General features: G+C 39.0%; 1 protein-coding gene across 1 annotated transcript in view; it reads left to right on the top strand.

The window, feature by feature from the left end:
- Positions 1–3,503: 3,503 nt before the first annotated feature.
- The window catches only part of LOC105034506 (ras-related protein RABC2a), a 48,718-nt gene continuing 36,296 nt past the window's right edge, over positions 3,504–15,925 (top strand). The window contains exons 1-3 of the mRNA XM_010909698.3: positions 3,504–3,791; positions 5,399–5,467; positions 12,723–12,788. Coding sequence (XP_010908000.2) covers positions 3,653–3,791; positions 5,399–5,467; positions 12,723–12,788 — 274 coding nt within the window. The 5' untranslated portion in view covers positions 3,504–3,652. The remainder of the gene's footprint in view (positions 3,792–5,398; positions 5,468–12,722; positions 12,789–15,925) is intronic.

A 15,925-nucleotide genomic window follows, 5' to 3' on the forward strand; every position in this document is an offset into this window, starting at 1 on the left:
TTTCGTCGTGAGCTCACTTAGACAGATCAGCACCCAAACAACCACAAGCCACAGATTGTCACTGCCCGGAGCTCCACCACCTAGCACCTGGAGATGATCACCACGAATAAAAAGGCTAATTTGGAGATGGAGGGAGATGCGGCGTCGATTGCTGGATGAGAGGCGAAGGCCTTGAGCCATTTATTCACATCGATCTATAGAAATAAAAGAAGAGATGGATCAACAGAGGAACGGGGGAATAGAAGTGAGAAAGGAGGAGGGGACGGAGACCATGTTAAACCAAATCTCTTGAGCAGATTGGAGGGCATAATCGAAATTGGCGAAGGGAGAGCCTCCATCGGATGCACTGTCGGCTGATTCACAAAAATGATGTACCACTGGTTGTGGATGGAGCTGATTGAGCTCATTCCGATAATTAGCAATGGCGGCGAGTAGTGCGAGAGGTTGATGGGAGCGAACAGCAGAGTGAGTGGCTATAGGGGTGGTGGTGTGGAGGAACTCAAGAGCTTCAGCATGTTGACATGGAAGAGGGAGGTGACGGAGGGTGAGATGGTGAGAATTTAACCTTTAGAGTTTTTTGGAAAAAGAGAAGAGAAAAAAGACGAAGCACAGTGACAGATCACGGAAGGACCTCGATGGTCACGTTTCGAGCTTTTAATCAATTATTGAAATTTCATGGATTCATGGGAATGAATCAAAATTCAAATGGATCACTCAAATTTGCCACAGGCTCACTATCCAAATATTTTAAATAAAAATTATAAATAAATTTAAAAAATTGGACAGTTTCAAAAATTTAAACTCAAACTCGATCTGTTTAATAAATATATTAAACAGATCAATCTATTTATAATCTGAATCTATTTAAATCAAATTTAAATTTATTTTAAATAAATTAAACATAAATCTGATAAATTAAATCATATTTTACCATCCCTGACCATCCCGCGGCGCGGCGGTCGTCTCGTGCTCACGCTCTCGAGTGGACCCACCAGCTAACCCCTCGCTATTTCAACCTCACTCGCGTGCCACAAAAGCCCCACCCGATGGTCCTCTCTCTTGCTTGGAAAATGGAGAGTGATTCTTCCTCCGTCGATAAACAACCGCTGTTTTGCTGCCCAAAAGAGTGAGTGCTAAATTCTACCAAACCAGAAGGAGTGATTATTTAAGGGCCCAATAAATTAGCATGAAATATCAGCCACAGGACTTTTTCGGGAGGAGGGAAAAAATAAAAAAAAAGGGAGAGAGATAGAGAGATAAGGTATCCGCTACTATTCTCTCTTCTCCCGGTCCAAGTTGGTACATGGTGCAGCTAGCCTTAAGTTATTGCACAAAGTAAAATGGATTTCGGAGTCCAATCCTAATGATGTAGCTTGCAACTACATTAGTCCTTGGGCATTACTTGTTGGACATGCTTATGGGTTATATATCTCTCATGCAAAAAGAAAAAATTACCTTCCTCCATATAAATCCACCATTGGATTGCATAATAGTCCCACCAAAATCTATGTAGATGGAGAATAAAGTGATTTAGAGTATACTTTGAGATCTATATAAATGTGATCTAATGGTTGATATAATTAAAAGTAATTAAAAAACAATTCTTACATGAAAGATGCAATCTGAACCTTGGGTTTAGTGTGCTTATCTGTCACTTTGTGTGCCAGGCTCTATGGAGGATTGTCCATATCCACGTTACGGGATCAATCATCCATATCACATACAATGCAATACATCGAGAATATCTTGTGCGTTCAATACCTCCCAATATGTGGGAGCTATCTGCCCCAAAGATTGGATGGATCCTACATCTGGAGACTTGGGGTTCATCTCAGATTGCCCTCCTTTTGTGGAAGGTGGCCTGGGGCCATCTACCCATAAGGATGGTTCTCAATGAGGGAGGATGCCTATATCCATAGAGTATCCTAGTTGCAGTAAGATGGTGGAGACTATCAAGCACATCCTATTTTAGTGTTGGCTGATGACACAAGTATGGATGTTGGTAGCTGACTACCACTTAGCACTAGCTTAGGTTTCAACACTGGACCAACCTTCCTCCAAGTGGTGCGAAGGAGTAAGGCCGAGAAGACCACCAGATTACAAGGTATCCAAGCAGTGTACAGTGTCCATAGCATCTACCTTGCTAGTAATGGTGTAGTGTTAGAGGGGATTAGCCTATCTGCAAGGTTTATATTGGAAAGAGCCAAGGTTCTAGCTCAACAGTTTATCCATTACTCTCTCAATGGGGGGGGATGGTAGCAATTTGGGACATTTAGGATTCTTCTTCTGCTGGTTCAGCGATCCAGTTGGTATATATTATCTAAGAGCCTCCATCTTCGAGTTTCCTCAAATCCATTTCGATGATAGCATTGTAGATAGTGGTAGTAGAGGCAGCATAGTTTTTATATTCAAAGCCTTGATTCTATCTTTATGGCGGCGAGAGGAGAATGCTAGATTACGAACTCCATGGTTCATAAGACAGAGTTGGGGTGGTTTGAACTGTATAAGATAGGTTATTAGAACTAATCGATTGGTTTTGGAAGGAGACTCCTCTACGGTTATTAGGTGGATCCAGAGTCGGTGAGTATCCACCCTCTTTTGCGCAGTTTTTGGTGGATGATCAAGGAATGCCCCTCCTTGAAAGTCAAACACATTTATCGGGACCCTAACAGGGTGGGAGAGATCTTGCAGACGAAGCTTGAGATGCTTACATATGGTATATATGGGATATTTTATTTTATTTTATTTTATTTTTTTTCTGATGCATCCATATCTGCGGATATTATCTCTCCGCTTATAAAAAAGGAAAAAAAGCTCCCCACGTGGAAGCATGTGATAGCAGCCAGTGTCCCAGAAATCCAGCAGCCCAACTTCTAAGCTTGTCCCTGTGTACAGGCCAGCAATTTAAAAAACCCACTGTCCCCACCGGAACGCTCGCTCTCGCACGCGCATCACCAGCACAGCCAATATGTGAAGGACCGGCCCCGTTTGCCCCCGACAGCAACTCCATCTGTCTCAAGTTGGTCCCAAGTCCTAACTCCCCAAACTCTCGTATGAAAATATAAAATTTTCGTGACCAAAATTTAATAACTTGACGCTCCTCTAATGCATCACTTTCCATGCATCTAAGAATCACCGTCATGAGAAAATTTTTTGTGACAGCTTGAAAGATAAGCTTGTTATTCGTTCCCTTCTGAGGAGGAGAAAGGTTGGTCCCCGAGGATAAACGTAGCGAAGGTGGAGAATATTAATTTTGAAAGTTTATGAGCGCTCTCTCAAAAAGACCCAAAAAAAAAAAAGGTTTTATATGTGAGATAGAAAACGGCTGGAAACAGAACAAATGCCGTGCGGTTGGCGATGGACGAATCTCTAAAAAGGAAAAAAGAGAGCTCCATGTGGGTTGGCGGGGTGTGGATGCCAATAGCCAATATGCCGTTGCCTTTCTTTTTCTCTTTTCTTCTCTCCTTCACTTCCTCTTTCTCTCCCCTTTTGTATTTCTATTTTTATTCTCTCTCTGTTGCTCGCTTTCCTTTCTCTTCTCACCAACCCCACCACCACCATCACCTCAACCCCCAACGCCTTGAGAGACTGAGAATTAGAGAGGGAGAAATCAGTAGGAGCGCCTGTGGGTTCTTGTTTTTATAATATATAGATGGGTTCGTCTGCTGGTTCTGGCAGCAGCTACGATTACGCTTTTAAGATACTGTTGATTGGTGACTCTGGGGTGGGGAAGAGCAGTCTGCTACTCAGTTTCATCTCCAGCCATGTCGACGATCTCGCCCCGACTATCGGTATGATCTCTTGATTTCTTTCTAAGTTAGATTTTTGTGCTTTATGGTTGGAATTCAGATGACGCAGGTTTCTTTCGTGATTCGTTGAGTGGGATTTTATTGACTGCTGTTGCTTTGCACAACTACGAGGGATTGGTCGTCAGATGCTAAAAATATGGTCTTCGTCTGATCTGTGATTTAGTTGACACATTTACTTACATCTATTGCGGCATCTCGATTTTATTTTATTTTTTTGTGACGAGATGGTTGCGGATTTATTTGTAGGATTTTTGGTTCTTTTATATCTAGTAAGAAGAATGTGGTAATTGAACTTCCTACTTTAAGTTCCATTGGTTTAGGTGGATACATTGGCCATTTTTATTAGTGTGTGCATGCGAGATTTTGATTTTGTAAGACTTTTAATAAGGGGATAATGGCTTGATTTGCTTGCATTGCTATATCGCTCAATATAAATAGATGGAGGTTTCCGGTTTGTAGAAACGGTATAACAACAGAGGTTATTTTGTCACAATAGCTTCAGATGAACCACCACAGCTTGATATAGTTTTTCAAATTTGATTTGTAGATTTTTTTTTTCTTTTCTTGGAAGAAAAATTTGGAATATACTTAATGAACAAGCCAACTTAAGAGCTTTTGAGGTTCTGTTGTATTTGGTTGTGGATATTTGTGTTGTCGTTTACTTGTCTTTAATTGTAGTCTAGTTCATAAAATAATTAAGATAATGACCAAAGTGCTGCAGAGCTATTGGAATAACATGATTAGTTTAAGATTTTAAGGAAGGACTTTGTTAAATTTTGGTTTGTTGTCCAGATTAGGCATCTTTTTTTTTTTTTTTTTGGGGGGGGGGGGGGGGGGGGCGCAAGAGGTAAAAAGAAACTTTGTGGTATTATAAGAGATTATTTAGTATCCTGGAGTTCTGTTCCTTGGCCCTGGTTGGTTCTGCCTCTATTTGTAAAGGATGAGATCCATACGTAGAACAAGAGAGAAAGATGCATATTGACTTGGTGATGAAGATCCTTCACAGAAGCTTAATGGCCATATCTTCCAACTAGCTTTCCACATCCATGCTCGATGTTTAAATCTCTTACAAAACCAAGTATCTCTTTGTCACAACTACTATATATGAAAATATATCTTAGTTTAATAATAAATATGCCATTAACTGTTCTATCACTATTTTGAACTCCAAAATTGTGTATTTCAAATTTTCAAAAAATGCAACCAACTATACACATTTTGACTAATTGTAATATTTAATATTATTTTACCAAGATGCTTCCCTGCTTATACATCTAAGCTTTTTAATAGGTTTCATACCTTGTTTCCTTCCATAGTTGAATCTACTCCCAGCCTACCACACCTGCTCCTGATTCAAATGTTGAATGCTTACTCCAAAATCTAGCTGTTTAATATTTAGATAATGTTGGCTCTAGGAGAGCTTGAAGTACACCCTTCTTTTGTTGCTGTTGTTAAGATACATGGCACATAAAATAAATAACACAGTTTTACATCTGTCTTGGTGGTTGTTTGCCATGGCTTTTTTCTCCTTTTCCAGTAGCTTGTATCTAGCTTATTTATTTTAACTTTTGCTTAATATTTATGAACAGGAGTGGATTTTAAGATCAAACATCTTACAGTTGGTGGGAAGAGGCTGAAGCTCACGATATGGGACACAGGTAAGCTCTTATATGTAGAAAAGTAAAAACATTACCCTTTCATGCTTAAACATTCCCAGCTTCAATTAAGATTATTTGTCTGATATTTCAAGATCTACTAAACTGTCTTTTTTTTTCTTCACAAATATTACTCTTTATTTCATCAACAGATTATACAGGAACATGATGCTGAATTCTTATCAGAAATGATTATATAGGTTCCCAACATAAAATATACACATAAAACGTTAAAAGATATCTTTCCAGGAACTAGAAGCAAATGCTAATCCATGAAAGGAAATGCAGTTGTGAAGTGCCTAATAGTTTATTGAATCCATGTTTTAAAACTTTGCAGCTCTCTACAAACTGAAATTCCTCCCATAGAAGTTGTTGGTATCAAAATTTATTTTTTGAACGTTATATCATCGGCATGTGCATGGCTATAAGGAATGATCTACCAAATATCAGAACATTAGGACCAGCTTGCAATATGATGTGTAATTTGGTGCCAAATCCTTGGCCAAGGCAGTTTTAGGCAAGAAAGAGGCTTTCGAGGAAATCCATGAAGCCAATTGAGGTAAAGAGACCTACCATGAGTTATACAATTTAATTTCATGATTAGGATGCAACCTTCCAATTTGTTAGATTTGAAAGATTCTAGAAGAAAAGGAAAAGATGATGGTGTTGCTTCTGCTTTTCAAAAAGTGCTTGTTGGAAGAAGATGCCAGAAGCTAGGTTTTCTAGCTTCTCCTAAAAAGAACTTTTTTCCTCTCATAGAAGTGCTTATCAGGTATTGTTATCAAACACTTAATTTCTCCAAGGAGCACTTTTTTACTTTTAAAGTTGCAAAAGTACTTTTTGTAAGCAACAGCAAACACACCCTAAATTTGATATAAAGAACTTCTTGGAGGCATATAAGCTGAAAATTCAAATGGAATCATTTTCCCCTAATGAGGGTCAATCATTGGTGTTTTTTTTTTTTTGGATAAATTACAAAAATTCTTTGAGATTTTTTTTTATTACATTATATACAGTAATTTGAAAAATATACACTTACACCCAAGGCAGTTAACGGCATCAGTTAAATTATTTACATAAAATGAAAAGACAAAAATACTCTTCGTATTTCTTCTCTTGACATCGACCGTTCTTTCTTCTCCTCTTCTTCCCTTCCAAGAACTCTCTTCCCTCCCCTCTCCCTCTCTCCTCTTCAGCCAGCCCTTGTTGCCCACCTCCATTCCCTCCTCCTCCTCCCCCACGGCCTTTCCGTTTGCCTCACTACCTCCACAAACGTCGTCATCCTTCCCTCCCTATCGGTATCGAGCACATATGTGATCTCTATTCTAGGCCATTGTGACGGCTGCCTCCACTGTGGCTGCAGTCACCATCATCACCGCTATTGCATGCCGCTTCTCTGCGGTGGTGGCTGCCGCTGATGATGCTATCACCAACCTCACCTCCACTTCCTGCTGCATCTACTGCTGCTCTTGGCTTGAAGCCTTCCGAAATATCCATCTCTTCTTCTCCCTCTTCTGCCACTAGCCAAATAGATTCATAGTATAGCAACTTATAAAAAGAAGAAAGAGTAGTTTGAAGCTAGGGGGGAGGAAATGGTTTGTGGGGGTGACTTTGTCTTGTCTTCGTCATGGTCTGGATCTTCGTGAGGTCTTGAGGGCTTCCTGTTAGAGTCCTTAAAGGGGAATCTGAAGGCTCTTTTGACTGTCGTAAACCATGAGCTGCCGCCTTTCTTTCCAATGAAGTAGCCGGCATTTGCACCGTTACCCAACAGTGAGGCCCAAAAGGTAAAGAGTAAACTAGAAGGGAAGGGGCACAAATCTTATCATTTAACCAACCATTTAACAACACTCATCCATCTCTGTTATCTACTATACTTAGAAAAAAATAAAAAATAAATGCTTATAGAATATAATGCACCAAGTATCCTCGGAAAGCCGTTTGGATGACGATGGCGATGTAGTGCGGGGATGGTGGGGATGATGCTAATGATGGGGGCTAGGATGGTCGCCATGTAATCCAAGATGGGGGCGCAACCATGGACGAGGGTGATAAGCTTTTTGCTTGTGATGGCGGTGTTGGTGCGGAGATTGGGGGGAATTGAAGGCGCCATCGTTGGGGTCCAACAAGAAGGAAGAAGAAAGAAAGCTCCCTTTGTCTTTCATGAGATCCTTGGTTGGGAGGTCAAAGGTAACATCATTGGTGGAGCCTGTGAGAAGAGGAGAATAGGGAAAGCTCCCTTATGAGCTCTTTGGTGGGGTTGATCGCAGCGCCTTCGTCAGGCCAGTGAAGGAGAGGTAGTGGGCAAGGTCGAGGAGGGGGATAAGATGGCCCTGAGCTGGAGTGGGACAAGGAGGAGGTATTTGAAGACCTCAACAACCATCTGTTATGAAGGTCAGTGAAGGAGGAGGTAGTGGGCCTTGGTCATTTTCGTTATTTTGAAAATTTTTTCTAATATAGTATTTGGGTCTAACGGTTTGACCTACGTTATGTTAAGTCAAAGGTTAAAGTGTTACATAAAAAATAAACATTAGGGAGGTAAGCATATATGTTTCAAACTATTGGGTGTCAATGTAATTTAGCTCTAATCTCAATGGGGTTTTTTTAATTTATCCTTTTTTTATTATACTGATCTACTTTCTTTTCCAATATCTATCACATAACCCTCATGAGCAGTGGTTTGCTAACATTTAGGTTAGTATTTAAAATATCATTATATGAATTTCAGAACTTTGATACTTGATTTATTTTCTATATATTCATGGAGCTTGCAACTTTATTGATTTAGCAATTCTAGTTCTCTCTTCTTCTTCATTCACTTTTTTGTATTTTGGTACGAGGGGGCCCATAGGCAATTTCATTCAATGTTGATTATATGTTATAATCATATCCTCTCAAAGGAGGTAAATGAAACCCCATAGGCATAGCTTGCTCGAACTCCCAAAAAATACATGGATTCATTTTCCCTTGAAGATTTTAAAATCTAGTCAGCTGGTTTGCTTTTGCTGGTACCAATAGATATGATGGGTGCACCAATATTGGGTTCCTTAAAAGAAATAAAAATCATATTTGGATATCTGTAGCAATTTGCCGAAGGAGGCTGTTCTCCTTTTACCACAAGTTATCTTAGTGTACTTCAAACTTCTGAATTTCTTGTCATAATGCCAGTTATTGTTGTCAATTGTAGACCTAGCCTCTGTTTCAAATGGACCAAGTGCATGAATACAAGAGCGTGCCATAACCAAGCCACTGATGCCTGGCTTTTCAGATGTGATGACAATGATCCCTCTAAATGAATAGTATATCTTGGTCCTCCATTTCTCATGCAGTCGTTTCCACTTGAACTCTTGAAGTATAATCTTATTTGTATATTCTAACCTCCCCAATCCTACATCAAGTCTTTACTTGCATTATCATAGACAACTCTGGCTCCCAGGTTACTCAAAAGTTCCTTTGCAAGCGGAAATGCATGGGCAATAGTAGATTGCTCATGGACCCATTTATTGTAGTCGACAAAGCTACTGCCAGCAAAAGTAAGATATCTCTAACCTTCTGAATTCATAACAGCCCTATGACCAAAATTTAAGCCTCCCAACTAGTTGGCAAATTGATTTGGTGATGGAGTTAATTATCCATATTTAGAGCTTGAAGAAGTGTAGTTAAGACTAATATTTCCATAATCACCAAGAATATAATGAATAGACTCAGAATAAAAGCCATACCTCGTACACATGCCACTATTAATATTGTAATGTTAAAATGAGAAATTGAATGGTGGAAAGCTGATCATTTATGCACTTCCAAAGGAACACTTGCTTCCTTTGATTAACCATAATAATTTCCCAATAGGATGAATCACTGTTGACGAGGAGTGCATAATAATTATAAGCTGAAATGTGTTGTGAGAACTTGATCCAGAGTAAATGGCCAATCTGGTCAAATCTTCACTTGTAGGAATTGGAAGGCTAATATTAATAATTTCCTCAATGGTTTCTGATGGAAAAATGAAATGTAATAGATCTTATTCCAAGTGTCATCTTCTCTGGCGAGTTTACTTCTCTATCACCTCTATGTTATAAGGAAAACACTCAGGTTTGTTTTGGTAGTTTGCATTTTCTGTTTATGTGAATTGAAGAACTTGTTCTCCAGCAATACAGTCCCTGAGAAATGGTATTTTATCATTTAAGTAGTGGGTTATAAGCTGAAGTGATAAAGAAAATTACAACAAGACATCTAAAGGTGGAGATAAAAGCTTGGATTTGGATTTGTGTCGAAGGGTCAGGAAAGATGAGGAATCGGGGTGTAAATTTGAGAAAGGATCCAGGTGCCTCCATCAGGTGTAGGTTGACCACTTAGGAATTGGCCTAGCAACCGAACCACCTGGAGAAGCTGGTAATGCCTTAGGTAGTTGGGAGGGCAACCACTTGAGACACGCAGCTAGATGGCGTCTTGCACCTATTTGTAATCATTGTGTGTAAGCAGGCTTGTATTAATAGGGGAAACACCCCGTCAAGGAATCATGACGAGGAATTTAGAGGCACAACACAAATAGTTGGATGAAGGCTTTTAAACTGAGGTTGAAAAGCTGATCTGGTAGAGTCATTGCCATTGTTTAGCTTGTAGAATGGGGTTTTTCTAGAGAGTGTTTGTTTTCTAAGGTGACAGACCCAGGATAATGATTTGAAAAATGATAAAGAACTCCTTTTTGTTTTCATTGGGGAAGGCTTAAAATTTTGTTGTGGAATGATCCATGGACGAGATTGACAACCTTCCAACACTCATATTCATAACATTTTCAGCTTTGTTATAATCCTCAAATCACTGTTAAAAAGGCTTGCCAGCTTCCATACTTGGCCGGCCTTTTCAGGGGATATCTTGAGCCTCCACTGTTCCGGTTAATACCTTGATCTCTCTACACAACTACTGAATTTCAATCTTTCCCTGGATCTTGATAGCATCAGATGGGAATGGAGCACTGATCTAAAGTTCTCAGTTTGCTCTCACTTTTTTCCTCAACCTTCCATACTGCTCACTAGCTGGGCCATTAACATCTGACAGGCATCTTTACCTCAAAAAGTAACAATTATTACCTCCTAGCTTGCTATGTTATCGGAGATATAGGCTTCAACAGATAGGATGGGTTGGTCCAACAATTGGCATTTGCAAGCAAAATCTAGAAACAGTGTGTCATCTGCTCCTTGAATGCCCATATGCCACTCATAGTTGGGGATTCTTTGTAACCCTTTTTAACCAAATTGTAAGCTTATCAAGCTAGCCTGCCATCTATTTCGGATGATTGGATGCTCACAAGCTTACCTGCCAAGCTGTGAGGTGGCTGGAATTTGCTTACACAGGACTGCATCTGCCTTCTAGGGAAGAAAGAAATGAGTGCAACTTCAATAATAAAAGTTCTGTGCAAACTCAAGATGTTGATAACATTGCCTAGCCCTTCATCAACAGGACTTCAGCACTTAGAGACAAACAACTCTAAATCTAATCACAATCTCCAAAGGGTAAGGGTCGGTAAAGTTTCCCATTTCTATGCTCTCTAGTTTGCTGTTGCATGTGCCATCCTCCAGTAGTCAATGATGCAAATGCTGGCTTTTGGTGAGCAACAGTAGCTAGATAGCTCATACAAATAAATTCAGGGTGAACTTCTTTGGTTAAAGGATCTCTTGACAGATCAGCCTCTAGGATAGTGGGTGATTTGGTGGTAGTCCATTGCCAGTTGCCACCAAATCACTTTTAAGCGAGGCACTAACATATCTAAGTTCGTAGAACTTCCCCTAGACTGGAGAGGCGCCCAACTGCTCCAATCAAATTGAGCTTGAACCATGCTTCACCACATCAAACCCCTGCTTGAAGCCACTGTCAATGTGAATGGTCATGCCAATTGCTGGGTCATTGCCCTGTTTGTGAGATATTTTGGTTTTTTTAGGATACTTTTTGGCTTAAAATTGAGATAAAGGTGTCACATTATGCATGTACCTTTATGGTGGCATCTTTTAATGGTTGAGAAGATAAGCTCCCCACCTGTTTTGTGCGTGAGACCCCACCTTGTTCTCATGTTTGTACTCTGTCTGTCCAACAGCAATGGACCTATCCGTTGATGAATGCTTTACAAACAGCCTTTGGTGAGGACCAACAGTTGTGATGACATCTGTCATGATGTTGATTATGAGAATCACTATATTTTTTGCATGTTCATCAGATCTCCTATTGATGCTAAGTCCCACTTAACCACGGTCTCCCCTTACTCTAATCTGCAACCTTCTGAAACTTTAGTGCCACTCCTCCCCCTCTTCTATGTATGTTTATTGAATTTTATTCTCTTAATGATATCGGGGGCAGATTCCTACAAGACCACCTTTAATCTTTCAAAAAGATTAAAAAAATATAAAGAGAACATTTATATTTTGAGCTAAGTGTAGCATTGAAAGTATAGTCAAAGATGGGGTGACTGTATTAGGATAGGGATGCAAGAATGGGAGCAAGATTCTGGATTGAGTTCAGCTACACCTGGCAGAAGATTGTAGCTACTAAGCCTTGGCTGATTACAGTAGGTGTTTGATTGAAGAAGCAAGGAGAGATTCCACAGATCAGCCTCACCCAATGACCATTGGCAGTAGTTGACAGGGGATTGCATGAAATTATGGAAAGTATAAACCTCCTTCAGAGGAAGATCTCATAGCTGAATCTGCTGAAGCAACCCAATATTAAGATTAGATGCTGATATTGGTGCATTTTTCAAAATTTTACTATTTTTAGGTCCTAGTATGGTTATTTTTTGTCTCCATGTCCCTTCAATTTGTCATCTTCTTTTCAGTACTAAACTTGAGGCATTTCTATGCAATGAGATCATATGATAAATTATTTAAATTACAGAATTCTTCTAGCATTATTGCTTACTTTTGAAATATAGCAACAATTACAATTCACAGTTCTGTCTTTTTTTTCTATGAGTTAGAAGTAATCTTGTGAATTTCTATTTTATGTATATCATCATTTTATTGGTGAAATATCTTAATATACTGATGACATGTTTGTCCAAATTCTTTCTTGAGACGTGATGTTCCATGCTGCAAACAATATAAGATTGGAAACCCTGAAATTTCTGCAAATGATGCTGCGAGTTTCTGAGGAAAGTTTGTAACGATAATATGAATTTTGACATATTGTTCTTGTGTTTGTAATGAAGTATATGTTTCACTTTATAACCATATCCTTCATTTTTTTTGAATCATTTGTTCATGTTTTGTAGCTGGGCAGGAGAGATTTAGGACGCTTACTAGTTCTTATTATAGAGGTGCTCAAGGAATCATTCTAGGTAAGCAAATTAATTTTACCAGCTCCAGTAAGCATTACCTTGAACCTTTTCCTTATTATTATTATTGTTATTATTATTTAAAGTTTCTCTATTTCTGTTCATTCTCCTTTGGCAGTAGGCACACTACTGACACTGCATATACTTGTTTGTTTATGGGTGCTGCCTTATCAAGACCTTCTTCTCTTTTAAAACGTTCACATGCTGTATAATATATAAAAATGTGTAAAGGAAAACTTTATAGAACTCCACCCCATAGTGGGCAAAACAGTTGTTGAATAAGACTATATGGTTAGTAGAGTAAATTCTTTTATTTCATGATCTTACTCTCCAGTGGATAGTAACAATCTACTTATCGTGTAGGTAGTTTGCTTTATGGAGCAAGCTATATTCTGTTAGGTTTAGCAATAAAGCATTGTGATAGGTTCGTCAAGAAATCATTTGTTGTATTTGTTTCTGTTGAGTTTATATGCTGCCTTTTCTCGGTGTGGGTGATTAGGAGAGGTACTGGAGCTGTCAGAACCAATGTCTAAACTTCTCAGCAGGTAGCTGTTCTGGCTCTGGTTCAGCTTTCTAGGAGTCAAATTCCCAAAACTGGACAGGAACATAGGAGATATTTTTGTTTTAATTATTCTGTTTATAACTGTTTTCTGTTATTTATTTTTTCAGAAAAACAAGGGAGGGCAAGCCCTACCTAATTCATTGAAACAATGGAGGTTGGGTTCTGCTATATTAGACACTTCCACTACAACAAATTTTTTCCTTAGCTGATTGGTTGTGTCATTCATTCATCTGTTGAATGTACTAGTGCCAGAATCATCTTTACCATATAGATCTTACTTCTTAGCAATCTCCTAAGTTGCCCAGTTTCTCTGTATATGGATAAAGCATTGTTGTGGGTGACTTTTGTTTCCCTCTTGAATATATTTGGAATCTCATTCACAATATGAGCCTTTGTACATATTCTGGAAAGAAAACAGCCTCAAATTGGAACATAAGATGATCCTAATCAGACTGCACTTTTACTGAACTCTTAACCTTGTTATGCATATATTGCTGAAATGGGAGTTGATTAGAAAAGATATGGCTGCTCTAGTTAAGAAATTAATTGCATGAATTTCTTCACACACTCTGTTCAGTATGTTTGGCGAACAGAACAGTTGAACTGGATGCCATTTAGTGATATGTGTTTGCCGGAATTTTCTTATCTTCACTGACTGAAGTACATGATCTGAGTGCCGTACTCCACAAAGCCAAACATTAAGACAACTGTTAGAATTTCATGTCGGGACATACATATATATTTTAAAAAAATTTTTCTAAATAACGCAGCGGAATAGAAAATTAAAATTCTTTTTAATCTAAATCATGCATGCATTAAACATAGAACATAAGGATCTACTTCATATGCTGAAATTGAACACATACTGAATTTTATACTGAAATTGAATATGTGATTGAATATATACCTGTTTCGCAATTCCTTTCTTCAAATCTGGATCTGGAAGAGAGTAGGTTCTCCCTTAGCTGCACAAATGTTCGGCCTCTACGGGTATCCACTCAGGATCAGTCCGGAACAGTCCTCTTTGGTATTGATCTTTCTTCACTAAGAACCATCTCCCTGCGAATCTGAACGAAGCCTGGATCGCGATCAATTCTTTGATCCTTTCCTTGATCCTTTCACTTCTTCTTCTCTTACTCTTCTTCCCTTGATTATGAAACAATCAAGGCTTGGAAACCAGCAAGTAAGGGGACGCCCAAGCTTCTCTTGGGCATGGAGATATGGGACGCCCAACACCTTTGGGCGTTGGAACCTTAAGAGAGAAGAGAGGGAGAAGAGAAAGGGGGCGTGGGGAGCTCTTATGGGAGGCGTGGGATGCTGAAAATTAGAGGTAAGGAGCCTTAGAGAAGGTCCCTTTAAATAGGCAAAAAGTTTGAATCATATTCAAAACCAAATAGCCCTTAATATAAGTCCTACTTGCATTAGGAATCCTTATTCCTTAGTTATTTGACCCCCTTTAGGAGATCCATTAGGCGCCAACTATTGGAGCCTTTGCACCCACTTTTGCACACGCCACATGGCACTTATGAGACGCCCCAATCTGGTCCACACGCCCTCGTATAGGTGGGCACGTCCAACTTGATCAAATCAAGTGGCGCCCCATCCAAATAATTAAGAAAATTGATTAAGGGTTTGATCTCTTAATCCATATGATCCAAAATCTTAGGCACGTAATAATTGGAATCCAATAAATCTAATTTATTAAGGTTATTAGTAGGTAATTAACTTGAATTAATTTTATCAAATAAATAATTCAAGTGCAAAGAGAAAATTGGGTCCAATCATGTGCTCGCAAGGTTATCCTGAACCCAATATGATTTCTCTAAACCTAATTGAGACTTCATAAGCCCAATTGTTTATTTTAGGTCTAATCCTTTTGTTGTGTGACCCCATAGGTTCAATTCTATCTGATAGTGAGATATATAATGATCTCTATCAAAGTATCATTAAAACTTTTTTCAATGGATCAGAACAATTTCACTCTAACTCATCAAAGATTGTCGATCTTCAGCAACCTTAGTGAGCTCTCACAATCCACTAGTGACACCTAGCAGTATGTAGTGACAACCCAGTAGAATCGAAAAAGAATCTCAAGGTATAGTTAATATGTGATTCAGTCTCTCTATCGTCAGTCCCGACTAGATGGCAGGTTATGGTAAATCATCAAACCTCATCATCAGTCATATGATAGATTCGATCAGTTCAAGTCCAATTGTGATCCTCATAAAAATTTTTTTCATCAATCACACTACTGTGGCCACAGACTCTCGGACTTAGCCTCTCAAATTTCATAGGACTACTCTTCTCTATCAAGATCGATAGATTCCATCTAGATGTGCATCCTACTCCTATAATAGACCAACTGTTGCCAACATCCACTACAAGATTTCAATGAGGTCATGTTTATGTGTCAGTCAAACTCCAGCAGCCTCACTGCGAGCAGTCATACCATCGCAGATCAAAAGATCATTCATACAACTACAGGATCAAGACAATCACTGACGATCGAGTAGAAATTCAAGTGATCTCTCGTATAGTCACGCTCAGTACTAGTTGTTCTCTAACAACTATCCGTACT

Source organism: Elaeis guineensis, chromosome 11 (assembly GCF_000442705.2).
Source record: "Elaeis guineensis isolate ETL-2024a chromosome 11, EG11, whole genome shotgun sequence".
Lineage (NCBI taxonomy): Eukaryota > Viridiplantae > Streptophyta > Magnoliopsida > Arecales > Arecaceae > Elaeis > Elaeis guineensis.